A 27341-nucleotide genomic window follows, 5' to 3' on the forward strand; every position below is an offset into this window, starting at 1 on the left:
GTGGGCAGCAGGGAAAAGAGCTCAGGAGATGCCTGCAAAGTACCTGGTACAGCCCAAGCCCCGAGCCAAACCCCAGTGCCAGCAAGGTGCCTGCTGCAGGAGGGAAGGCAGAGCGAGAGAGGAGACTCTTACAGCTCAGCTGTGGACTGTGGGATGCGATCTGGGATCTTGGTGAGTTTCAGGTTGGAGCACTCAACCACACCAGATTCACAGCGGCATTTTGGAGGGCAGATCACATCACTGTTGCATTCACTGTTCAGCTGGTAATCCTCTGTCCCTGTGTGATGGTGAAGGCAGCATGGGTTCCCACAGGGAGAGGCACAGGGGACTGCACCTCTCCCCTCTCCCTCTGATCCTCCCACGTCCCCACCTGGTCTCATTTTCTTCCCCAGCTCCCTTCATTCCAGCCCTTGTGCACATGCAAACCAGCTTATCTAAGAGATATTTTTCTTGGGTACACAGGACACTGCCCTGCCCACCACCCTCCTGCAAACAAAACTGGACCCTGGGGACACTGTGCCCATCCAGGTAACAGTAGGATGGGAAATGCCACAACACATCCTGGTACCCAGCATGTGGGAAATGAAGCGTGGTTCTGCTGGGTCAGATCACGGGGCTCCGGCACAACTTCCCCGCCGGCAGCCTGGCCAAAAGGGCACCATGCACACACCCACGCACATGTGTGCGGCTCCTCTGCTCACCTGGGATGAAATACTGCTCTTTGGCTGTGGAAAAAAAAGCACATCAGCCCTCTGAGCACACGGACACCAGGCTGGGACAGGGCCAAGAACAGCCGTGCTGCAGGATGCCTGTGACAGGGCTGGGGACAGCTCTCACCCGAGCAGCGGAACTTCTTGCTCTTGATCTGGCCGATGCGCTTGTTGGCCAAGCGCCGGGGGCTGGCACAGCGGGCTCCACTGGTCTCCACGGGGTTGGCACGCAGGAAATCTGCCAGCCACTTCAGGTTGCAGTCACAGATGAAAGGGTTCTGGGCCAGGTGCCTGTGCCAGGGACAGCGGGTGACACACCGCCAGGAGCAGGGGGTGATCAGCAGCTCCAGCCCTGGAGATGCTTTTCCCCCAGAGGCTTGCCTGCTCAGCCATGGGAGCTGGATTGGACACTCACAGAGTCTGGATGGCCCGCAGGGAGGTGAACGTGCCTTTAGCCAGGCTCTGGATCTTGTTGTCATAGAGTGAGAGAAGTGAGAGGTTCTGCAGATCCTGGAAGGCATCTGCCCGTACACAGTTGATCTTGTTGGCATTGAGAAGCCTGGCAGGGAGGGAAGGATGTGAGTCTGGGGACACCCCTTCACTGCACCATAGGTGCTAGGGACCTCAGTTCTGCTTCCCTATGTCCCTGAAAAGCATCCCACACAGCCACTGGTGCCTTACAGCAGCTGCAGGGCGAAAAGTCCTCCGAAGACACCCTTAGGGAGGTCTGTGATCTTGTTGCCATACAGCACTCTGGGAAAGAAAGGCTGGTGTGAGAGAGATGGGGGGAGTGGTGTGGGCCATGGTTAAGGGGTACAGCATCCACCCCATCCCACCCACACCAGTGCAGGCACTTACAGGGAGTTCAGTGAGCGCAGCCCCTGGAAGGCATCAGGGGCGATCTCCGAGATCTGGTTGTTGCTCAGGTCTCTGAAACCCAAAGGGAGAAGGTGGCCTGGTCCCCTCTTCTCTTGTCCTATGTCCTCATCCTTCTGCTAGTGCCAGGGGACCACCCCCAAGACCCAATATACAGAGCTGGGGTTATCCAAGACCCCCTCCCAGTGCTGCCATATGGGGCACCCGTGTCACAGCAGGTGCCCCATGTCTGTCAGCTCTCAGCAGTGGCTAGCAGCGTGAAGGGTGTTGGGGTTCAGGGTGAGCTGGTAGAGGCTGCACACTTACATCCTCCGCAGCTTCTTGTAGGGTGAGAAGGCTCCTGGAGGAATGGACTTGATGCCGTTGAGTTCCAAGCGTCTGCAAAGAGGATAGGGGGAGATGAAGGCTCTGGGGCTTGCCAAACCCCAGAACCCCACTGACAGAGTTGGGCCTCCAGGACCCCTAAGGTCGCACAGGACCTTAGTTACCCACAGGAGCAGCCCTAAGTTACCCACAGGAGCAGAAGTATTCTGCCCAGAGACAACTTGCATCCTGGGGCTGGGGCTTTCTCCATCAGGGAGAGGTGTCATGGGTGGGGGAACCATGGTGGCTGGGGTGGAGGAAGCACCTCTCCTCCCCGGCACCTTGGGTTTGGGGGTGCCTGCTACCTCCCACGTGCTTTGTGCACTATCCCAGCAGGGGCTCTGCACCATAATTGGATTCCTCTAAGGAGATTATTTCTCTATTTACATTTTTAATGCAGCTAAATCCAGAGCTAAATCTGGGCAGAGTGAGAGAAGGGCAAGGAAGGCCTGCTGCCCTATGGAGTGGCTGAGCTGCAGGGCTTGCTCCTGTGTTCCCAGTGCCTTGAGCCACCCAGAGCCCGGTGGTGACGGTGTGGGGCCATACTCACATCTCTGTCATGGTCTCAGGCAGGTTGGCGGGGATGGCCGTCAGCCCCTTGCCCCGACAGTCCACAATGCCATTGCTGCAAGTGCACATGGCTGGGCAGGAGCCAGAGGACAAGCTGCAGAGCTGGGCATGTGCTGAGTCCGTTTGTCCTGCCAGGGAAGCAGCCAGCATTGGAATTGCAAAGAGCTGAGCCAGGCCAGTATGTGGCAGCAGCCTGAAGAAGGGACCCTGGTGACAGCTCAGCATGCAGGGACAGTTCATGGCACCCTTGAGCAGGTGCATAAGATCTTGACGCACCCCAACTCCCTGCAAAAGCTCCAAAGGCCCAGACTGATGTACTGTTGTACTGATAGGGTGGCACTGTCCCCATATTGTCCCCACACCAAGGACTGTGCTGACCTGAGATGAACCAACAGCATGGGTTCTGAGGCTCTGAACTGGGGCACATGGCAGGGAGTGGAGATGGGCTGCATTGGTTGCACAAGCCTTGTTCCCCTGGCCCATGTCCCTGCCCTGGCACCCACCACCTCCTCTGTCTCCTCACCAGAGCAGCTGAACTCGTTCTTTTGGATCTCAGCCACGTTGAGGCCGCGAAGCTGGGCAGGAGCAGCACACTGGGTGAAGAGCCCGATGGTGGGGCGCTGGCGCAGCCACTGTGAGAGCCAGGCCAGGTGGCAGTCGCAGAAGAGATGGTTGGAATGCAGGCGGCTGCAGGCGGATGGATGGAGCAGTCAGCAGCCACAGCAGAGCTCCTGCCCACTCCACTGCCTTCTGAATGCCCCAGCCTGGCTCATCCCAAAGGCTGGGGTGATTCAGAGGGAGATACAGAGGGGCCGAAGAGCATCTGTGACAGTTGCCAAGGCCACCTTGCTTGGCAATACTTGGGAATGCTCTGCAGGGCTGTCCCCTCCATTCCCTCGCCATGGTGCTGTCCCAGCACTACTGAGCCACCAGCACCAGCAGCAGAGCTGGGAACACCCCACTCTAGCCTAGGAGGCCTCTCCCACCACCACCACCACGGCCCTGGCACTCACAACGTCCGCAGCTTGGGCATGTGGTTGAAGCTGGACACAGGAATTGAAGTGATGTTGTTGTTATTCAGGGTCCTGCAGGAAGACAAAGAAGGGCAAACAGGCAAAGGTCAGGGCAGACAGGCTATAAATAGGAACATGAGATGGTCCAAGTGGCACTAATCCCTGAAAGCAACCTAGCACAGGGTGAATGGATGGAGAACTACAGGCTGGGGACAGCCTGAACCCCCAGCACGACTTGCTGTCCTTTCCAGGCTTCTCTCCACAGCCAGTGGCACCAAGGTGGCCCTCAGGGACAGAATCAAGCCCTGGAGAACAGCTCTGCAGCAGTTGTACCACAACACTGGTCAGCCCCTGCTCATGCCCAGGGAGAAATGGCATGCTGGGATGTCCCTGCAGCACCTCAGTGAGGGGGGACACTCAAGGACACCCTCATCCTGAATGAGGTTGCAGACTGGAGGCTCCAGCCTTGTCCCCAGTCACTTACAGGACCTCCAGCCCCCGTAGGGCACGGAAAGCCCCATCCTCGATGCAGCTGATCTGGTTCTTGTCCAGTTGTCTGCAGGAGAAAGGGAAAAAAAGGGAGAATTGTTGGGACAGCCCAGGCACAGAGCAATCAGTGCTCCTAATCACTTCCACTGCCTGCTGCCACTGGACCTGACCCCAAACTCCCTCATGCCCAACACTGCCAGGACTCACAGGTTCTTGAGGTCGGTGGCCCCACGGAATGCTTTCCTGGGGATGGCCTGGATGAAGTTCTCACTCAGGTCCCTGCAGAAGAAAGAGGCAGGAAGGCAAATGAGCAGTGCTTGCAAAGTGTGATGTCCTGTGGGAGCAGGGTATCCACAGGCAGGGGCACGCCCCGGCACTCAGTGATCCCTCAGGGACTCTGATAAACTAATTTGGCTTCAGGTCTTTGGCTGACCACTGTTCTGCTGGCTGTCCTGAGGCAAGTCTGGCTCCATCTATGGTGGCTCAAAGTGACTGGGGCTCCCTGGGAACTGACAAGCAGAGCTGACTGGCATAGCTCTGGGAAAACCGTCCATACTTAAGTACTCTCTGACTTCTATAATTACAGGTCCCTGCTGATTAACTGGTAATTACACTTAGTGGCTCCAGGAGGCATTCCCATGGAGCCTGACCTGCACTTCAGAGGGCACAAATAATCGGGTCATTATTTACTTCATCACTGCAGGGTACTGTCTGTGTAATCACCTGCTCTGTAATGCCAGGGCATGCCAAACCAGCAAGGGCTCTGGGTTGCAGAGCTGGCAGCAGGTCAGATCCCCCATCATGCCTGGGCTAGCTTTTAAAGACCATGAAGACCACAAATCTCACTGCAAGTAAGGTCTGGGTAGACTGGCTCAGCTGTGGGAAGACCTGATTGTTTTATTTATTCTCCATGGCTCCCAAACAGCCATTCTGCCTCCCACCCTAATAGTCAGCAGCTCCTCCGAACTTGGCTTGCAACTGCATTGCCTGCTCCCGTCCCGGGGTGCCAGCACAGTCCTGCTCCAGCCACCCCTGGGGCAGGAGGTCAAGTTCCCATCTCCTTCCTGGCAGAGGTAAACTGAGGCACAATATAGCATTTTCTCTGTGCAAGTCCATGGATGAGTGAGGAGGAGGACCAGCATATCCCACACAGATTAAATGTCCCCAGAATTACACAGGCCACACAGACACCCCCATCCCAGCCCCAAGAGGTGGTTTAGGGTGTACACACAGACATCAGCACTTCACACATAGTGCTCACCAGCTCTGCTTCAACATAACAAAGCCTGTTTGCTGTTGATAACCCACAGCTGGACTGGGTCAGGATGGAGGCACAGCATCCACGTTCCTCCCCATGCCCTTATTTCCTCCAAAAAGTGGGCTCAACAAATGGGCATATGCTGCTTACAAAACACCAGGAGGTCTCCAAACTGGGACTTCACCCCAGCTGACAGCTTCACGAACACAATGAGAAAATGTTCCTAGAGGAAAGCACCAGCATTACTTGCACAGCTGCATGAGGAAAAGGAAAGCAAAAGGACAGTGGGCTTGCCTAAGCCCTCCAGTGGGATGCCTGACCACCAAGGAGATGCTATACAGTCCCAGTGTGATGCACCAACCCCTGCCCCCTGCATCACTCCGGGTCACTCCTGGGAAACCAGAGCCGGCTGGTGAAGCATCGTTGCTGGGGCAGTGGAAGGGAGATGCCGCCCCAGGAACTGCCCGGGCTTCTGGAGAAGGACAAGCCCAGCTCCTCTGCGAGCAGCAGGCGCAATTTCGCAGCAACCCACGTGGCGGCACTGCCAGGCTGCCCTGCTGTTTGTGCTGCCTGCACTGCCTGCCCCGACTGTGCCGACTATTCCCAGAACTCCGGCCCGACCTGCCCACGAGGGATCAGGGTCCCCTCACCCTCTCCAAAGGCAAAGGACCAGACACCTGCAGCAGCCTCCAATTGCCCAGCACTCCTTCAAATACAAACATCTTCTCCTCATACTGTGTTGGGGATGCGATGAGCCTAGGGATCCCCAGGAATTGCACTGACCTTTCAGAAAAAGACAACATTGCACCAATTCCTCTTTTCTCTTTTATCTCCCACAAAGAATCCCTTAGATAACTCTTAGGAAAAGATAGCAACTTTTTTTACATGGGCAGACAGTGATGGGGGAACAGTTTTAAACTAAAAGAGTGGAGTTTTAAATTAGATGTAAGGAAGAAATTCTTCACTGTGAGGATAGTGAGCCACTGGAACAGGTTGTCCAAAGAACTTGTGGATACCTCATCCCTGGAAGTGTTCAAGGCTAGGCTGGATGGAGCAATGAGCAACATTATCCAGAGGGTGCCATCCTTGCCCATGGCCAAGGGTTTGAACTAGATGATCTTCAAGTTCTCTTCCAACCCAAACCATACTATGATTCTATGAACCCTTCCGGTGCAGTTCATCACTCTTTCTAGCAAAGCACTCAATGCACCACATTCCTTCTTGGCAGCTGCCTGTCCTCCAGCATTAAACCCGTCACAGAGGTGAGCACCACACCTCAGTGCTCTGCACCCCTCTCCCAGCTCTGGCACTGCCTGCCCAGGCAGGTCCTGTCTGCAATTTGCTTGGTTCCCCCATGGAAAGCTTGCTCCCATTTCTCTGCTTGGAGCACATGGGAGTCCCAGTGCGCCCAGGGAGTAAACCCAAGCGTCTGTCTCCAAGCTGCTCATTTACAGCTTGCGAGGGAAATGCTGCTAGAAGGTTGCAACTGACTTTGCGAGGCTTCTCCCCTTCACAGCTTTTTGTGACAGTCACCGATGAAGTGCTGCCGTTGGGCGTACCGAAGCCAAGAGGGACAGACGCTGGATGCGAGGGTTTCAGCAAGGCCCCGGCACCGGGCTGAGATTGCATTGCACGGTTACACAGCTGACGACACCAGGACAAACACATGCTTTGCCTGTGGAATCCTTGGCCCCGGCGTTGGAACAAGGCACGGCCCCTTCCCTCCTGGTGTTTCATAGCTCCCAGCTATGTTTGCTTTACACTTTGGCGCAGAAGAAACAGCAGATGGCACGGCTTCTCCTCGCTCCGCCGTGCCGCTCGCAGCACCACGGCGGCTGCATCGGTGCCACCTCACGCCCTGCCGAATACAAGAGTGTCACTGCCATCACATGTGGTGTGCCAGCTAACAGCAGTGACCATGGGCACTGGCAGGTCTGACAGCCCTGCTGGGGATCAGCTGACGGACACAGGCAGAGCAAAGGAGGGGGAGTTGTCACAGTCACCCTCACTGCCTCTTCTGGTTTCACTTCCAGGTATTGTCCTAAAGCTCCAAGTTTAAGAGTTCCTGGCTGTTGAATCCAGGCGTTCACGAAACAGCCAGCCCATTCACAGTGCCACTGTTCTCCCATCCCTGTGCCATGGTCTCAGAGGACCATGCAGCTGGAGTTTGTCTTTGCACACCACAAGGTACAGAGGGCTCTGGTAGTCCCACGGGTGCAAAGGGGGAAGTATAACAGGGGGTGAGGAAGTGATGGAGGACACCTCTGTCACCACGCTCACCTCCCACATGGATTTCTGACCCAGCAGATGCCTGTACAACAGCAGCAGCCAGCTCCAACCCACAGCTGTGTGATGACAAGAAGGCAGGCACCCACTTTTCTTCCAAGTCTCCCGAAAGCCTCATGGCCAGACTATATCCACACACGTCCTCCCTGGCTGGGCAGTGAGAGGGATGGCGGTGGTCAGGGATCACGATTTCAGGAGCTGCCCAGCTCGCATCTTACACCCGGCTGCTCTTCCCCATTGTGTGTGTCGGTGCGGTAGCCGTAGCGAGGCAGGAGGTGCCCCGGCGCTGCCTCTCCTGGCAGCCACAGCCCCATCCCACTGCCGCCGGTTCCCGGGGAGCCTCGGCGAGGAGCCAGGCGCGGGGACGCGGCTCCTCGGGGCTGGCAGGGGCTCGGCGGCGGGAGCCAACCCCCCAGCGCGACGCCCTGCCCGGCGCTTAGCGGGGCGCCCGAGCAAAACTGTTCGACATGGCTTCCCAGTGGGGAGCCCACTCAGGCAAACAAACCCCGGCAGCCTTAATCTCCCCGGCAGGAGCCCGCTGGGCCGGAGGGCGGGCGAGAGGGAGGGGGCCGCAGCGGGGCTGCGGCGGCCGGGCAAGGAGGCCGGAGCTATTACCACGCTCTCATTCTTTTGGCTAATCCTGACTTCACACTTTAACCTGATTGAGCCTTGTTTGGCGAGCCGGCTCCTTGCGCGCCGTGTGAGGGGATTAGGGCTGGACGCAGCGGGGAGGTAATTGCTTCCCAGCGGCGCTGGCCCCGCGTCCTCCGAGCCCCCCGCTGCCAAGAGCGCTGGGGCGGCCTGGCAGCCCTCCGGCAAGGTGCTGCCCTCGCCAGGCAGCCCGGCTTGGCAGCGGCCGCTGGGCTGGCTCCGGCGGTGGTGCAGAGGTCCAGCTTGCCCGGTGTCAGCGGCCACGCGGGCACCTTGTGCAGGGCAAAGCTGCAGCCCGTGTCATGTCCCGGGCACGCCGGCCAGGGCTGCGGAGCCGCACTGTGGCAGGCGAGTGACTCCACCCTGGCAGTGCCCGCATGCCCGGGACCAGTGCCGACTCCAGGCAGGTGAAGTGCAGGGGGCTGCTCCTCTCTTTACCTTATTTCCTCCCCAGCATTCATGCTGGAAACTCTTTATGAGGGCTTCAGCCTCTGCCAGCCCACAGTTCCCACAATGAAAATGCATGACACTGCATGCCCCTGGCTCACACGCCAGTGCTGACACCAGTCACTGCAGGCACCGGCTCAGCCACAGCAACCATCCACCAAGCCTTGAGCAGACAAGGCAACCAAAGTCCCCAGCCCTCCAGAGCATCAGAGTTTCATGCTGGCACAAGAGCTCCCTGGATCCCAGCCTCTCCTCAGCGGTGCCATGCCAGAGGCAGCTGTGCTAGAGCAGAAACGGCGTTTCCCCAGCAAGGACTGTGGCACCAGCAGCTATTAAACAACCCGGTGTCTCAGATCACCCCGCACATGCTGTCTGTCCCAGCACAGCCTGTCCAGGACAGAGGGATGAGCAGAGACAGGGCTGACAGCTGTTCACACCACCACCTTCACTGCCTGACAGGTGACAAGGGGTGAGCTGAAGGGACAGTAGACTCCTGCATTACAAAAAAATCAATAGACTAATCAGCACTTGCATTAGGACCAACAGCCCAGAGTCTCCCAAGGGTTCTGCACTCTCTGTTGCCACTCCAGGGCAGGAGCTGCTGCATACACTGCTTGTGCCAGCATCAGCATCTGCAGCCCTGTGCTGGGGGAAGTGTCACCCACATGTCCACAATCCCACATGTGGCTACTCGAGGTGATGCACACAAGTCCCCAGTGCTTCAAAGACCCAGTGCCCAAGGAGGGGTGGCCCTAAGGGAGCTGCTTGCTGGAGATGGGGAGCAGCCACCCCTCCGCTGCATTAGCAGGATGCCAGGGCAACAAGGCAGAATTTTGCCCCAGTCCCCAGTGCCAGTTTGAGCAGGACCCCACAACCCTGTCTCAGGTTCAGGCTCCTGTGGTGTGCCCCCAGCATTATGTCATGCTGTTTGATTTTTAATGTGCTCCACTGGCCCAGCTGCTGGCACCACGTCATCCTGGCCAAGGGAGATGAGACAGACCTCCCACTGCCCCCAGCCCATCTCACTCCACTGTCCCCAAGGGTACAGCCTCAGCCTGTGTGCTACCTGCTACTGCCTGTTGCTGCCTGCCACCCACTGCAACCCCAGCCCTGCGGCTGAGGGCATTTGCACAGGACAAGGGGGGATGGCAGATGCTGATGCATGGTTACAAACAGGCCAAAATGTAGCGTGGTGAGCTCAGCGTGAGCCCCTGCCACTCAGGAGAAACATAGTGGGGTTTCTGGAAAAGGTGCTTTGGCAGCAGCCAGAAGAGGAAATGGGAGGGAACGGGACAGGGTACAAAGCAGCATGGTGTGGGGAAAAAGAACATTATTTACTGCTTTTCACAATGCTAGAACGAGGGATGACCAACAAATCACGAAGGCAAGCTTAAAATCACAGCTAAGAGTGAATCCTCCAAATTAGAAGTCCATGCGTTTCTCAGCCACAGCCAGCTTAAAAGGAAAATTAATAGAAGCAAAATGCAGAAATGCACCTGCCAAGCCTTGCTGTGGCAAGAACACCTGCAGGTGGATGCTCGGGAGCTGACTCCTGCTGCCAGGAGACCAGCTGGGCACATCTCTGGTATCACCACCCTGCCCAGTGCAGGCTGTGTGGACAATGGCTCCACCCCTGCTCTGCTGGCAGGGACTGCCACCCACCAGGAGTCACTCCTGTCAGCCTGTTTTAGTGGCAGGCAGAGATGCACAACCCCTCTGCTCCCCAGGGCAGTATGGGGGACACCAACCTGGGGTCAGGGCGATGCTGGAATGCCCAGCCAGGGCAGGGATCCCGGCTCTGATCTCCGCCTGTCACTTGGAAGAGGAGGGACAGTGAGTTGGAAGTGGGGGAGGGAGGCGCTGCTCCTACAGGGGTTCAAGGGGGAACAGCTGGTTGCTGTGAAGAGCATCCCAGGCTGGGCGGGGTGGCACAGCCCTCCCCGCTGGCAGCCGGAGTGGAGCGGTTCATCAGGCAGCCCCAGCCGCCAACAATTACGTGCTGAGTAAATCGATGGGATATAATTGGACTATTAAGATCTCATTATCCTCCTAGCTCTGGTTGCCACAGCCCGCAGTGAGCTGGGGGAGACTGCAACCTGCAGCCACAGAAACTGCCTCCCGACACACACAGCCTTGATGGGTACTGGGAAAGGATGCATGGAGCAGGGACAGCACAGACAGGGGGAACAAGGATGCTGGCAGCAACCAAATCCAGCACAGGAGACATATCTGTGGCACAGCAAAGCACTGTGCAAAGGCAGGGTGGTGTCCCTACAGGGGTCCTATAGATTAAGACAACCAGCCATCCTTCTAGTCAACATAGCAGCCTGAAAGCCACCACTGACCTCTCCTGCCCTGTGTTCTCATTGCCCCTCAGTGAGATGGGGAGTTTGGCCTCTATATGCACTTACATGCATATCTGTACCCCATTCCTGCTGGAAAGCAGGACTCATGTCCCCACCTGCAGGATACAGGGTCCCTCTGCTCTGAATCACGCAGGCTGCGGGCCCTGAGTGTCCCTTTCCCTGTGCAAGGGCTATGTACCCACATCATCACCTGCTCACACACCACCCATGGTGGCCGATGCGATTCCAGGCCATGGGACAGTCCTCCCGAAGGGACCAGCATCCTCAGCATCTCTTGGCACTAGGTCATATCCACTGTGGTTCAAGTGAAAATAAATAATCACTTCTCTTAGGAGAGCTGTCCCAATCCCACCTGAGGTTTCTCATAATGTTTCTTTTCTTCTTATTTTCTCAGCACCAGTGAAAGTAGTGAATCAGAACTCCTCCTTGCCAAGCCTTATATATAAGGACAAAACAATCCTTTGCTGCAGCAAGGCAAAACACAACTTGACACCACGATGTGCTGAGTGTCTCAGAGCACAGACCTCAGTGACACAAACCCTATCAAAAACTTCTGCTTGTCCACACAGTAAAGTGTAAAAGTGAACAGAGCAGGGAGCAACGCTTCATGCTTACTACCCTGCCTTCCCCAGGCTTCCCAAAGTGCCGTGCTGACCCCAGGCTCTGGCCCTGGTTCTTTCCCTCCCAGGAGATGCAGATGCTTCCAAAAACATTAAAGCTGGAGAGGTTTGTTGCTTGGACAGATGAGCAGAGCATGTGTAAAAGCCAACATATGCTCATGGCAACAGTTAGTGAGAGGAGTCCCAGCCCCAGCATGGTGGTGTTGATTTAGGAAAACATTTCAGGGTATGCACAAATCTCAGTGGCTTCAAAGGGACACTGCTGACCCATGCCATGTGTCTTTACCAGAGCACCAGCAATTGACTCTGGCTGGTATCACCCAAGGGCGCCACCACGGTGTCAGTGTGTGCTGAGGGGACGCCCCGGGGATGCTGAGGCATGTGGGTCCATGCACTGCAGGTAACATCAGCAGCCCCACGTTTGGGCATTGGGGAAGCTGGGGACAACAACGCAACGTCCCCAGCGAGTGGGGTGATCTGTGCCGGAGGGCACTTGATTGAGCGGGCTTTGCTGAGCTCTCTGCCAGGGCAGCGCCTGTGCAGTGGCTCCGGTCCAGCTCCAGCAGGATCGGCTCCTGCGTGGGCTGCGCTGCAATGCCAGAGCTGCGGGACTCGGCCTCTGTGGGAAGGGGGATGCTATGGGAACAAGGGGAGCTGGCCAAGGAAAAGAGGGAGGGTGGGAGGGAGGGGGAATAAAGCATCTGCTACACACCCAGGAGCCTCTTCAGAGATTGAAACAAGTTAAAAGCAGCAGCTTTAATGGAAACACAAGTGAAATAACAAGCTGCAAACCCTGCGTGCCTGTCACCGCCCCCTCCCCACAGCGTCCCTTTGTTCCTGCAACCTCGTTATCGGCAGGAAGGGGAGCTAACAAGAGGCTAAGGCATCGCCATCAGCTCCCCCTCATCCCAAAGTGTCTTCAGAGAGCCACAGCTCCTTCTGTGTCCAGTGCCCTGTGGTCTGGCAGAGCCCGGGGTGAGCAGGGGAGTGTCCTGCAACCCACCTGTGGGAGCAGCCAGCCTGTCAGTTTCTGCAAAAGGACCTACTCTGGCTGACACATCTACCCCAGTTTTCTCTGTCTGCTGGCTGAGGGTTCATTCCCTCCAGCACGTGTCTGGCTGGACACTGAGTGTTAAAACTGCACCTGCCTGGCTCACAGCCTCTGTGTCCCACTGCCCCTGGGAACCAAGGCACCCAGCCATGGGCCCCATTGCTGCACAGCCTCCTGCTTTTCTGCATCCCTGCTTCTCATCATTTCCAAGTCCTCTTAGCCCTGATGTTCAGCAAATCTTTTCTCCTCCCTCTTTCCATGTTTTTTCTCCTGTCTTACTGTCTAGTAGTAAGACAGAACCTTCCACCAAAGCGTGTTTTTCCAGCTACCACACTACCCTCCAGCCTGTGCACCTACCTGCTTCACATCTGCATACCTCGGCTCATTTCAAGCATGTTCCCCACATGCTGCAAATAAAAGGCACAGAGATGTCCCTTTCCCCAGGGCTGCACGCCAGGCCCCCAACCCTGCAAACTACTGCCCAGAGCGTAGTACCTCAGCACTCACAGATCCACATGTTCCAGGATGTCCAGCAAATCAGAGTAGCCCAGCAGCTCCAGAGCCTGGGACAGAGCAAGCTAGGGGTGGTGGCAGAGATTTCCTAAACCATGTGTGGCTCTACCTCCAGCAGACAGCAGTGTGCCACAGCAAGACCCTCCCATGTAGTTCTGTGACAGGACAAGGTCAATCCCACCTCACCCCATCACGACCCCATGCATGACTGTGCCATGCCCTGACAAGTGCCAGGCTCCAGCCCTGCCTACCATGAAGCCTTAACATCCTCCAGCATGCAGCGTGTGCTCCCTGCCTGGCAGCTCACACCCGAGAAGATACCCCAAACTCCATGCTGCAACACTCATCCGAGGTGTAAATGAAAAAGCAAATAGCTCTTCTGGCGAGCCAGCCCTGAGCCCTGTGGGGAGTTGGCTGCAGCTCTGCTTAGCAGCCTCATCCCCTGGGTTTGTGGCACTGCAGAGCCCAGAGCTAATTGACTCCCAGGCTCTGAGGCTTTTAATTGCTAATAAGTGTGAAGCCAGCCCTGCCAGCCCTCCTGGATTCCTCCGAGGTGTGAATGAGGCTGAGCCAAGCTGAGAATTGTGTCCCGGCTGTCCCAGATCTGTCCCAGATCTTGGTGAGCCAAGAAGCAATACTGTGGATCTGTGATGCTGCTCCTCAGCTTTACAGGTCCTGGGACAAGCAATTGGCCTCAGCTTTAAGAGCTAAAGCAAACTCCCTGTGGCCTGGAGGATGTTCTGAAACCGAGGCTGAACCTTGCAAGACAGCTGGAGAACCTGGCGAGATGCCCTGACATGTTCACACTCCTCATGTTTGGCCCTAGCACTCAGACAGGTAAAACTCTTATGTCTCATAGCCTGGGGCTTCCTGAAAGCTCTTGGGAGAGGCTGGCAGTAGGATGAGAAGTGGGTGATGCATTGCAGGATGAAAGGCAGCCAGGATGGAGCCAGTGGGACATCTCAAATCGTGCCCAACAGCTGGTAAAAGAGATGTGATTTTACACAGGACTAGGAGGAAACAGCCAGGATAGGAGAAGGAAAGGCAGATGGAAAACAGCAGAGTGAGTGTGGGGCTGCAAGAGCACCCAAGCATGGGAATCAAGCACAGGGACACACAGGGAAAACCCAACAGGAAGATAAAGAGACTCCATCTCGTGTGACACACATCAAAGCCAAGATAAGAACTCCTGGAAGGCAGGCAGCAAAGCCCTGCCACAAGGCTGGCTGAAGCTGGGGCTGCTCTTGCCCAGTAACAACTACTCTTGAGAGGGGGTTTGGGAGAGCAGCACCCAGTCATGGCCATGCCACAGGGGACTGGGAGCTGCATCCCAGCCCACAAGGCTTCCCTCCACAGAGCTGCTCTTTGAAGAGCCCCTGGCACAAAACCACACCACAGGTCTCGGGAAGCCTCGGCCTGCAGGTAGTGAGTACAGCTGCAGCTCCCACCCATGGACCTGCCTGTGCTGTGGATCAACAGCCCCTCTTTGTTTTGAAGAGACAGAAATGAGTTGCTGGAGCCACATCTGGGTGCTCCCCCCTTTCCCTGATCCACGCATGCATGGAGCCTTGAAGTATCAAGCCCAACAGCAGCACCCAACCACAAAGCACAGACTGAAAAGTCCTGGCCCTGAGTCTTTGGGCACCTAGAGGTCTCACACAAATCTTCAGTTTCTGTATTAAAGTTCAAGTGATGGAGCAGCCCTACACCCCTTTTCAAACCTGTCCCGAGGTTAATTATCTTTGGGGTTAACAGTGCACCTCCTGTCTTTGTTCCAAGTGCATCTGACTCACAGTGGGGACAGCGGCTCTGTGACCCCAGGAGCCCATGGCTGACTCTGCCCTGTGGATGTGCCTTAAGGGAACTGTTACCTGCATGTCCACATCTCCTGCCACAGCCTGACTGAGCTCAAGAGCAGCCAGGATTGCAGAGGGGAACTCCACAGAGGGGAGTGTGAAGATGTTGCCTGGGAAGAGGGGATGGGACCCTTCACCCTGGTCAGCTTGGGGGGGTTGCTCCTCACAGCTCCAGGAGAGGTGCTGGCCAGGGCTCGAGCTGCCAAGGTTGCAGCCAGCCTCCAGCATGGCTGCTCAGGTGGCCTGGCACTGCTGGCACAGCTGCAGCTTGTGCTCTAGGACCTGGGGAGAGGAGCTGCTGAGGCTGATTACCCCTGCCAGAGCAGGCCTGGCAGGTTTATTTTTAACACTTCTGATTGAAGCTGGTTTCCTGCTGACATTTACACTCCTTCATCATTATCGGCTCCCCAGCTTCCAACTGCCAGGATAAAAAGGAGAATGAAATCTCCCGAACAGTGGTGTCCTGGCTGCAAACCCCGCAGAGGGGGAAAGACCTGGACCAGTGCAGCTGGGCAGATACCAGCCCCCTTGGAGGGAGGTGGGTGCCTATCTCTCAGTGGGGACATTACAGACTGGCATCCCGCCACCAGATGCAGCAGGAGCCATCTCAGGGCAGCCTGTGGAGGAGTATGAGTCATCATCACTGGCGTGAGTGAGTGTAAGGACATGGCAGCATGGCTGGGCTACAGATGCAGCTTCGGGTGCTGGTGTCCCCAGAGACAGCCACACTCCTGGAAGTGCCCCAGTGACTGGCTCCAGGTGCAGCAGGAGCCATGGCTGCTGTCTGGGGCCAGCAGAAGGGTGAGGTGCCAATCCTGTTTGCATGCCCATGCCATCAGCTCCCAGCATTGGATAAAGGGCCTCACGAAGACACACAGGGCTTGGACTCCCAGTGTGGTCCTCTGCGATGGGAGAGCCAAACAGGGGCTGTGCAGCACAGCCTGACCTTACCCTCCTTCCTATGCTGCTGTGGGAAGGCCAGCAATGCAATACAGAGCCTGTAGTAGGGCTCCCAGCATGGCCAGAGCACTCAGATCTGAAAACCTCCTTTTTTTCTCTATGAAACAGTCAAATTCCAACACGTGCTGTCTAAAAATACACTCCCAGGACTCTGCCTGCTCTTACATTCCTTGGATGATTCATGTTTTGTCAGGTTCCAGATCAGTTTTGAGACCAGAAATACCAGGTTTGAGAGACAAGCATGTCACAGGCCCCGGAAGGTATCAGAGCCCTGCGAGAGGAGGCTGGAGATGTGACCAAGGTGGGAGATATCCTTCTGCAGCTGGGACTGCGGGGTGGGTGTTCCTGACATGCAGAATGGCTCTCATGGAGGGGGAAAGTCCTGCAGCAGCCCTGGATGGGTACAAGCTGCTCCAAGGCCAGACAACCAGCACAACCCTGCTGCATCCCAGAACAGCCCCAAAATGGGGTGAATTCATACACAGGAGCTTGCCTCCAGCTTTTACTTAATTGACTTCACAGATATGAAATCATCAATAACTAATTACACAGCCCCATTCCTGCCTAATATGCTGAAATCTGCCTCCTAATTAAATATTACAGGCATTTAAAAGCATTTCTGACAACATATTACATATGTAAAATACTGCAAATTAGCTGGCTCCCACACTGAAATCCTGCTCAGGAACAATGCAGGGACCTGGTTGGACAGAAATCTGGGACATAATTTCAAGTAAATTAAGATAAGGGCCCACTCTTCTGGCAAAGGATTTTTGTTTTTTCTGAGGGTTGGAGATTGCTGAAGCACAAAGGAGATAGCCCAGGAACACCTTTGCCAGTCCTGCTGCTCCATGAGCCATGTGAGCCCCCCAGCAAAGGCGATTAGGATGTAAGAGGGCCCCTGGTTCGTTAGGCAAACATTAATGCAAATTGTCAGCCTGGAGATGAGATCCCAGGCACAGTGGCTTGAAGGGGAGCAGGCACTTCCTCATATTATCAGCCCATCCACCCGCTGAGGGGGGAGCAGGAGCCAGGAGCTGCTCTGTGCCTTAAGAAAGGAGCTCCAAGAGCCAATTTCCATCCGACCACAGTGCATTTGATGTCTTGTGAAGTCGAGTTTACGTGCGCTGTCTCGCCTCTGCCTCACACAAGGAAGGGGCTGGATCCTCCCTCTGCACACACAGCCGCAGCTCTGGCTGAGCACTGAGCATCCTGCAGCACCTTGGGATCCAGCACGGGATGAGCCATCCCCACTGCACCCTTCCAGCCAAAATGCAGCTGGAGAAAAAAAGGGCTTGGGTTTGGTCTCCTCTGCATGAGTAGGGGCCAAAGTGCTGCTGTCTTGCTTTGCCCCCTGCACGGTAAACTGCTCTTCCTCAGTCTTCAACTCTGGCTGGTGTGAGCCCAATTCAGTGCTGAGCTGGAGCCATGAGGACCACAGGAGGGGGCACAGGAGGGCTATAGCATCCCCCACCTTAACCTGCAGGCAGGAGCCCAGCCCAACACAGTGTCTGTGGGCTGTAGTGTTTGTGTGTGCTCTGGTGCCAGGCTCTTCCCCTAAAAGCAGAACAGAGAGCAGGCGGTTTGGAAGGGAAAAGGCCGGGAGCTAAGGCAGGGACCACCACCTGGTAATTGCCTGCAAACTTAACTTGCAAGTGGAAGCTGCAGTGCCAGGCTTTGAACAGGGCTGTTTCATGTGCCTGGTGTTCCTGCTGCTCCCTGTGCACCCCCCATCAGACATGGGAGAGGGGATGAGGACAGAGAGTGTGTTTGAAATTCACACTTCAAAGTTGCTATCCAAGTGGACTGGCTGGGTATTTGCTGCACAGATGGAGACAAGTCAGGGAGCGGAAGGGTGAGCAGGGAGACAAGGGCTCACATTCCCAGACCCTTTAATGCTGGGATCAATCACTGCTCAGGGATGTTGTGCTGCAGTGAGATGAGAGCTGTACTCAACCCCTCCCATGCTGCAGCTCGTACCCAGGGTAACACTGCCTGACACTGGAGTACCCTGGGGCTGGGGGCTCTCCACACACTCTGCTGCACTGCCTGCTGTGTCCATACCCTGTGGCACACACTGCAACCCATGGCCCACTGCACCATGTCCACACTCCCTCCAGCATGCAGACACACTGCACACACACATGCTCTCTTAATTACTCCTTAATTCTCACTTTAGAGCCTTTGCTATTTTCTGCCCGCTCCTATGTCAGCACACCTGGAAAAGCAGCACCGTGGGGAGCAGCAGAGGGGGGACACGGCCCCTCCAGGAGTCCAGCCCATCTTCTGAGGCTGGTGGAAAGACCATTCAATGCTCCTCTCCCAGCAATGCTTCCTTATGCACACAACCTAAAGAGCACTCTGGGGAGGTTAGGCAGAGAGGAAGACCCTGGTTCTTCACCACCAGGCCCAGGGACGCAGATGTGTAGCCCCAGATTGGCCCAGATCTGCACGCTAATGCCTGGACTCTCCTGCTCATGCTCTCCCTGCAAAACACAGCAGCAGCGTTGAGGGTCTAAGTATATCAAAGCTGGGCTTTGAACCATTTTAATCAGACTGCCCACGCCACCATGACAAGATCCCCCTGAGCCATCTGTACCCTCCCTCATGGCATCCCAGAGGCATGCAAAGCAGAGCTGGAGCGCAGAGTTGCCCCAGCTGGCAGACACAGGGACTCTCTGGGACACAGCTAAGGGGATGGACACGCTGCATTCAGCTTCCAACCAAACGACAGCCCTAAACCAGGGACGTGACCCCTTTTCAGGACTGCCACCTGCTTTCAGGGACTCAGCAGCATCATCCCTGATTTTCCAGGGACAGATTAGGGCACAGGGACAGTATATCGGTGGCCATAAAGCCACAGGCCAAGGACCACTCTCTGTCCTTCCGCCCCTGGAGACCTCCGCAGCCCCTCAGCCTGGCCAGCTGAAAGGCTCTCCCACCTGCTCCTTGGAGCCACAGCGTCTGCAGGGCCGGGCAATACCTGCCCTTCCCGCCGCGGCGGCGCGGGCTGGGCAGCCGCCCCGCCGAGCGGGGACAGCCCCGCTCACCCCCACGGCCCGCAGGCAGCTGCCGGAGCGAGCGGCCCTGGCTCACGGGTGGCGCGGGCAGCGTGGGGCCGGCAGGGAGGGCAGCTGCCCACCTCCCCGGGGAAGGGGGCGGGCGGCCGGGAGCGGACAGGCGCCAGCCAGACCATGCCGAGAGGAGTCACCAGGCACGACGGCAGCCGGGCGCTGGCCACACGCCGCTGAGGGCCGGCATGGTCAGCTGGTGGATGGGCCCAGCAGGAACAGGGTCCCACCTCCCATTTTGCCCCTGGAGAAGAGGGTTTGAAGCAGCGCCTGCCCTGCCAGGCTGCAGCCTCTCCCTCTCATTATTTTTTCACCGCAAGAACTATCTTATACCTTATCAATAATTCACAGGTACAAACGATAACGTTCGCTGTCATGGTCCGGGAGCCACATGTTCCCGGCGAGGGGGAAGGGGCCGGTTGCAATCGCTATTGTTAATGCCTGCGGAGCTGGGGGGAAGGCGGGGAGGATAAATATTTAACACTGTGTCTCCGAGCAAATGTCCATGACCGAGGGCTGAACATGGGTTTTACACAGAGCTGCTCCTGCCCTTGAGAGGGTCATTAGCATGTTAAAAGCCGTCAGAGCGGGGCTGATGGAAGGGCTCTGCCGGAGGGACCCCCAGCGCTCTGCCTGGGGGCTAGCGGGGATGCAAGGTGCTTTTTGCTGCTGCAGGAACATGGCGATCTCCATCCCGCCCAAATTTCCCCTTTTCTGAGCACAAAGGCTGTGCTCTCGGCTGCTTGTCGAGGGGCATCCCCATCTCTGCCCGCTGCCACATCGAGAGGCATGAGGGATGAGGCACCTGGGGTAGCCCGGGGCTGGTGGGTGGCCAGGGCAGTTCATTGTGCAGAGGAATTACAAAGGGGACACAAAGAGCCACACACCACATTTTGTGTGAGCTTCCTCTCCCGGGCCGCCCGGGCCTTTCTTTTGCCATGTTGAGGGTGAGCTTTCTGTGTAAATCCCCAGGGCACGGTGAGGGGAGAATAGGTGTCTTTGTGAAAGAGGCTGGAAAATAAAGGGAAGAAAAAGAAGCAAAAGCACAAAACCCAGGCCCTGCAGTGGCAGGCGGCAAGGACAGGAGCACAAAGATTCCCAGAGGATGTAAAGACAGTCCTACAACTGGGGAATCAGAGGGTGGCAGGCTGCAAGTGCCCTGCTCACAGGGGCACCAATAGCTCCCCACAGCATTCCCCCCACTCTGTAAGTGTCCCCAAATATTCATCCACAGTGTAACTTCCCCAGAGCCATGTCCTCATCTACAGTTTCATATTATTATTGTTCCAGGCAGAATTTTGGGCACTGACAGACAGGCAGGAAAACCCCACTCTGGGATAATCCAGGAGCACTCTGTTTTGGCCTTGCTGTCACAGTCACTGCTGGCATCTCTCTGCAAATGGATGGGAATGGGAAAGGAACAGGTCCTGTCTGGCTCTGTGGAGGTGAGGGCAAAGGAGGAACAACTGTGATGGACAAGGGAGGAGCGTAGGGAAGAGGGAATATCTTCAGCCACCACCGGCATTTGCCCTGTGAACTCCAAGCCAAAGCCCCCCAGAAAGTTCAGCCAGCACTTAACCAGGCAAGGTATTCTAGAGCTCATAAAATTAAAGCAAAGCTGTCTTTCCCTTTACAGTGCTAGTAAAATATATTTCCGCCTAAGATGCTCAGACAGGACTGCAGCACAGAGGTCGGGAAGGCCACGGCTGAGCATCCCCTGGGGAGAGCGTGGGAAGACCGGCGCCGGAGGATCTCCCCAGCCTGGCTGAGAGCAGCAGGGGTAGCCTGGAACCCCCTCCAGCAGCCCCCCAGCTATGGCAGCCCCATCCCTTCCTGCAGACGTGCCTGTTCAGACATCAATTCACATCATCCCACACAGAGAAGAGCCTCTGCAGCCGGCTTTGCTCTGCCAGCCTCGCAGAGTGGGGATGCTTGGGGGCTTTGAGAGCAATTAAGGATTTGGCCTGTGCTGGGGGCACTGGACTTATGTCCCCAGTACCCAGAGAGGGAGAGAGGATGGGGTGTCATCCATCACCCAGAAGGGGACACTTTATCACTGGGACACCTCTGAGCACTCAGCCCAGACCCAGAGCCTTCCCAGGGATTTCTGCTCCAACTGACACTTCCAGTTTTCACCACTGGGAAAAGAAGTAGTCTCCTTTGCAACTTCAAAGGACATTCAATTCACCTCTTCCCAGCTGAGTGTTCAATGGTTAATTGCTCTCTGTTGTGAAAAAGACAAATTTAATTCTAGTCTGAATTTGTCTAGTTTCAGCCCCCAGCTATTGAATGATTTTATGCTTTTTCTCTTTTCTTTTTTTTTTTTTTTTTTTTTTTAATTAATGGCATCCCTACAATCAGGCTTTTCCCCGTGCAGGTATGCAGAGATGGAGATAAATTTCTCTCCTCTTGCATACACTAAATAGAGCTTTTTTAATTCTTTTCACTGGAAGGCAGATTTTCCAGACCTCCAATTATCCTGCACTTCCTCTCTGAGCACTTTCTAATTTCCCAACATCTCTCTAAACTGTGGGCCCTGAAGCATAAACTATGCTCAGCAGAGGCCTCCCTCCTGCCCCCCCCCAAACTGGCAACTCCCCAGTACCCAGAGCTACTCCGCACATCCATCACTGCCCAAGCTGGAAGCCCACATCCCAGAGCAGGCTTACACGATGGCTGCTAAGTCCTTTTCAGTGTAACCACATCCCCAGACACTGCTCCCCGTCTTGTAGCTGTGACCTACATTTTTTTTTCCCCAGCTGGGTGACCTTGCATGAGGATGTTTCCCAGTGCAGGTGCTTCAGGCGGAGCATCCCCGCTAGACCGGCATCCTGCCAGCAGTACCAGCCCTGCTCCTTTCACCTACTGGCTCACGTTTCCTCCCAGACTGAGTTCTGTAACTGTGCAGGTGGTTTCTTCCCAAGCTGCATCACCCACGCCACTCAGCTCACCCTCAGCTGGTGCAAGGCAGAAAGAGGAGGCAACAAGAGACCAGGATATTGGGAGCTGATTGGCAAAAGTCAGTAGTGCCACCAAAGATTCCAAGACCACCGCAGCTTTGCAGATTCCAAGACCACCGCATCAGACCCCTGCTGCACCCTGCCAGAGAGGTGACCACTGCAATTCCCCCAGGGATTTCTACCAGTAAAGAATGCTGTCAGAAATGCTACACAGACTTTTGCAGAATATTAATGTTTTCATAGCAATATCCTCCAGGCAAGAGCAAAATGACTTGCAGAAGTCTCGGTATATCATGTCAGCACAGTCGCTACTTATCAACCCAATTTGTCAGCTCATCAAAAAAATGATATCAGGTTTGTTTGACGAGAGCAATTTTCCATGTGGATTGGCATTAATTATCCTTTAATTCCTCCCTGATTGCCACCCGTATCGTTACTGTAGCGGGGATCGGTGTCAAGCTGGAGGCAGAGCAGCGGCTGCCACCGGGGGGAGGCATGGCAGGGATGCTCTATCGTTACTCACTGTGCTCCGGGGTTAACGACCTCACACTCACTCTGGAGGTGACAAAGTCACTGATGCATAGAAAGTGTCACATCCCTCCCCACACAGCCCAGGTCCTGGGCAGGGGAGTTGCTAAGAGACAAGACCAGGATAAAGAGAGTCAAGGAGGATGGCGGATAGGAAGATCCTGTCCCAGGGAACAGGCTCAAGGCCACAATGAGGAATTTGAGCTACCTGGGTGAAGAGCCATGTTTGTGCAACTACCCCTGCCAGAGGTGGGGACATGCCTGCACAAGAGTCCCTTTCCCTAGGCAAGAGGCAACCTTAGCTACAGGCACAGGATGGAGCAGGCACAGGCTGGAGCAGCCCCAGGAGAAGCCAATATTTGCTTTCTCTCAGTTAACTCTCAGACTGAGGAATGCAGGGTCACCACCTGTGTGGCTCTCTGGGGAGGCAGCTGTGTGTGGAGGGATGCAGGGATGTCCCCTTTTGGCTGTGCTGTTTATTTTCTCAATATTTGTGGAAGGAAACAAGAGCCGGGTGGGGGAATGTGGGGCCAAGGATGAGCTGGGAGAGCTGGCCAGCAGAGCGTTGGTCGAGGGTCAGCAGGTGATGGAGGTCAGCCAGCACTTCCCAGCTACCCTATGTGTCCCTGTGACACCCAGCCAGGGCCCTCCTCTGCCACCTCCCTCCTGGATGGGGAGTGTTGCTGTGGGTCTCCCTCCTGAGCCTTGCCTCATTCCCTGGCTCAGCCATCTGCTTGGATGCAGCTGGACACACCAGAGCAAACCACTGCCTTCACAAAAACAATTTCAGGGTGAGTGGGCTCATTCCCACCAGGACCAGGGCTTTGCCAGCTTTCAATAACTAGAGGTTCCGTGTGACACTCACTTCCATTAAACCTGCCCGCTTCTGTAGCCCTGCTCCCCCCTAAAAAGTTAAAATCTCCCACAAAATGATGTGCTGACCTATAGCACATGTGATATTCCCAGCAGATGACTGTCTCACAGCTTATATCCTCCTCCCGCTCTCAGCCATTAATAAAACTCAAAAGCAATGACCTTGAGGTCCCTGCCAGTGACACCAAACCCCAGCAGCCCTTCACTTCCACACTCTTCATCTCATTTGGGACTGACATGCTTCCAATCAAGGCTCTGCCACCAGACAGGCTGCAAACACACAGCCCTGGCACCACGTAGCAGGTCTGGAGGAGAAATCTGGCCATTGGTGGGAGGTACAGCCCTTGGAAAGACAGGCAGGGCTGTCACCACGTCTCTAACCCCTACAGATCTGGGAAATGCAGCTGGCAGGGCCACACACAAAATTTAGTTCCTGTCTCTGTGACTCAGTTTTCCATCTGTAAATACGAAAAAATACGCTGACATCTGCAGTGGTGGGGATGTCGAACTGAGCGAGCGCCCGACCTAAGCTACTCTAGAGCCCAGGGGGAGGGCAACAAAGACTAAATATTATCATTCCTCATTGCAAATAAGACTGCAGAGCAGAAACTGATGCACCAGTGGTGCTGCCCCAGTGGGCTGTATTTGCAATGTCAGCTAATGATTGAGCTGAGGCACCTCTGAAAGCTGGAATCACACACAAAGCAGTTGTTCCCAGCCCCACATTGCCAGAGCCTTGCAGCAGGGAGTAGAGACTGCTGCACCCCATGCTCTGGGCCAGCCAGGGAAGGTGCTTCCTGTGGTGCATCTGCCTACTCCCCCGCCACACGGCTGGGCAGTCACAGCACCCGGGGAGCCTCAGGTCACCCCAGTACCACTGGCACATGCTCGGAGCAGCCGCCCTGCCACAGGAGAACCAGGCAGCTGCCTGCTTTAGCGTCCCGGCTCCCAGCCCCAAGCTCCTTACCAGCGGCCCCTGGCTGGGGTTGGGGTTGCGGGGGTGTTTCCCAGTCCAGGATGCCCATCTGGAACCCATTAGGCACCTTTAATCCCCCTCATCCATTCTGGTGCTGTCTGAGCTCCCCCCCACCAACACACACAAACGCTGCCATTCAAGCAGTTAATTTAAACAAATTCTGCCCAGCCGCCACATCGAGAAGCGATGAAAAAGCCAAACGAAGCAGCTCAAAGCCAAGGAGAGAATGGGGAAAAAAAAAAAAAAAAGAGAGAAAGAAAGAAAGAAAACCAAAAGAAAACCACTCAGCACGGCAGAGCTGATACCCAGAAAGACCAGCTGCATCCTCCCATCCCAGCCAGCCCCAGTCCTCCCCTCTCACAGGCAATCAGATACCATGCGGGCTGTGTAATTGGATGGCAAAGGATAGAGAGAGACATCTTAAAGCTTGGGTCTAATCTCATTAGCACCCGGCTGCGGGGATGCTGTGAAATCGTAGGATGCAGGAATGAGCAACATGCTGAGCCCGTGGGGAGGAGAACAAGTGAGCTGGAGCAGGACGACAACACCGGGAGGTGGAAATGCCTCCGGTCAGACAGCGAGAGCTGGAAACACCACTGAGTCCTGGGAATGCAGCCAGCCCCCTCGCTTGCTCCTCACTTCCTTGCTCCTGTTTACCCCACGAGCACAGATCCCCACTTCTGCTACATGGCCCCGACTTTATCCCTGTGATCGGTAATTAATAGCACCAGCATTAATTGCTGGGCAGTAACAGCCTGGCTGTGCAATAGAGAGGAGCTGCCATGGCGTATCCCTGGGGTTGAATACCTACCCCCCATCCCACACCCATTTTGCATTTCCACTGTTCTTGCCTCGGACCAGCACACTGCTGCATGTTTTGCTGGGTATGTGCTGGTCCATGGCAAGAAGAATCACCAGACCACAGGCAAATATCCCAAAAGGGTGCCATGGTGAGGTCAGTTTCAACCCTGATCTCCAGGCCCGCGTTACCACTGCAAGTCTCTGTCATCTAGTGACCAGCCTGGGAAAAAGCATCTCAGATGGGGTGAAGTGGAGGGGATGAAGCACCTACCCATCTATGGGGCTCCTAGGTGGACAAAAGTCCCTTTGAGTGTCATCCCAGGGATGGAAAGGTGTGGGGAGACACAGGGTCAGAATTCCCAGGTCCCTTTCCCAGTTCTGCCACAGGAGGGGTCTGGGGATGGAGAACTTCCCAGCTCTGGGATGGGAGACACTTTTCGAGAGCTATTCCTGCGCTTTCCACATTTAGTACTCTGTCCATGCAACATAGTTAATGCCTCTCCCTCCTTTCTCCTTAGAATCCCAAAATTATCATTTCCCAAACACTCAAGTGGATGATCAAGCTCTTTCTGGCTGCACCTCCCAGGGAAACATCTCTCCTCCAGCCCCAGGGCCTGCAGAAAGTCTGTGCCACTTTATTTCTCTTCAAGCAGCTCTGCTTCAAGTGCCATCACTCACTGGAGGGACAGTGAGGACCAGACAGGGAGAAGTAGGGGTGAGGAAACCATTCTAAACCATCCCTGCCATTTCCTGCCTCCCAGTTTAGAGAAAAAAAGCCAGCGGGATGTCTTCAGTTACCAACAGCTCCCTTGGGAGCAGTAAAAATTAATCCAGCTTTTCCTATCCTGAAGGGAAATACAGATACACATGAGGATGAAAGCCTCTGTAGGCAAAGGGGGTGCAACAACCATGGAAGGGCCGTGGAAGGCAGCTGGTAAGACCTCCTAATCCGTACTCTGCTTAGCTCTGGCAGGGCAGTGGGAGTGCCAGCCACAGAAGTCTGCGTCTCGCTGGTTAAGTGAGGATAAGCCTGAGATGATAATTAATTTAACACAGATGAGAATCTGGAAAGTGAATCCCCACCTCTCCAAACCCATCCCCAACACACTGCCAGCAGGGTTCCCTTGCACGTGGATGTCAATTGGCACACAGGGAAATGGGCTCACCAGACCAGGACGCCCTCAGCCCATCCCTGCAGGCACAGCACAGCTTCCCCTTGGCAATGCCTAGGAGCCCTGCTGCACTGGGGAAGCCCCCAGGTGTGCAAAGGGGCATCTTTTCCCACTTACACTCACCTGTTTGGCCCTTACAGCACCTTAGCATTGGGAACTTTACCCACCTACAGCACTGGATAAAGCATCCCAGTGCTCCAGGCAGCCCACTTGGGCAAGAAGCTGGAGCCCACCAAGCCCAACTGTTGGTGTCGGGGTTGCAGGCTGTGTGGTCCAGCACCAATGCCAAAAGCACCACAGGTCCCTCGGGAGCAGAAGAGAAAGAGCACGGCACAGGCACCCTGTTGGAAGCAGTGCTGGAAACTGCTGACAGCTTGTTTTCACTGCAGCCCCAGCAAGAGATGAGGGGTTCCAGCACCCACCCGCGGGAAGATCAGCCAGCAAACGCAGGTTAATTACCTGGCTCTGCACATTCACACGTCTGTAGGATGCACGTGCAGTGGTACCAAGTTATGACTTAGCCTCTAATCACTGCATAAGACTTTTTTCTTCCACATTCTGGAACTCAAATTACCAGAGGCTAATTCTGCTCACGATTCTTTAATATCACTTTGAACTCTTCTACTATTTGAGCTGTGAAAACAGGAGGAAGGAAATGCCTTTATGCTGTGCTCAAAATGGATGGACAAAGGCATCAGCTCCTCCAAGTGCTCTTTTAACTCTTTCAGGGGACCAAAGGTGGCCAAAGGCTGAATGTGGGACAATGCAGACAATGAGCTGTGAGGCAGGCAGGGAATAAATAATTCCTGTGTTTTAATAGCTGTGTAATTAGCACTGCTGCCCAGCTTTAGGAAGACTTGATTTTTCATTGCTTTTTCCCATGGGTTGCAAATTCCCATTTGCCAGTGCACCACTGGGAAGCTGGACAGGG

General features: G+C 55.4%; 1 protein-coding gene across 2 annotated transcripts in view; it reads right to left on the reverse strand.

The window, feature by feature from the left end:
- Positions 1-27341, reverse strand: part of SLIT1 (slit guidance ligand 1) — a 60813-nt gene that overhangs the window by 12817 nt on the left and 20655 nt on the right. For both annotated transcript variants that reach the window (XR_008432107.1, XM_053949440.1), the window contains exons 5-16: positions 4229-4300; positions 4017-4088; positions 3533-3604; positions 3043-3206; positions 2500-2647; positions 1893-1964; positions 1569-1640; positions 1392-1463; positions 1126-1269; positions 838-1001; positions 702-725; positions 133-277 (exon numbers count right to left, since the gene is read on the reverse strand). Coding sequence is in view for 1 of the 2 variants with exons in the window: in XM_053949440.1 (XP_053805415.1) it covers positions 133-277; positions 702-725; positions 838-1001; positions 1126-1269; positions 1392-1463; positions 1569-1640; positions 1893-1964; positions 2500-2647; positions 3043-3206; positions 3533-3604; positions 4017-4088; positions 4229-4300 (1221 nt within the window). In the remaining variant the exon portion in view is untranslated. The remainder of the gene's footprint in view (positions 1-132; positions 278-701; positions 726-837; positions 1002-1125; positions 1270-1391; positions 1464-1568; positions 1641-1892; positions 1965-2499; positions 2648-3042; positions 3207-3532; positions 3605-4016; positions 4089-4228; positions 4301-27341) is intronic.

Source organism: Vidua chalybeata, chromosome 8 (assembly GCF_026979565.1).
Source record: "Vidua chalybeata isolate OUT-0048 chromosome 8, bVidCha1 merged haplotype, whole genome shotgun sequence".
In the NCBI taxonomy this organism is placed as follows: domain Eukaryota; kingdom Metazoa; phylum Chordata; class Aves; order Passeriformes; family Viduidae; genus Vidua; species Vidua chalybeata.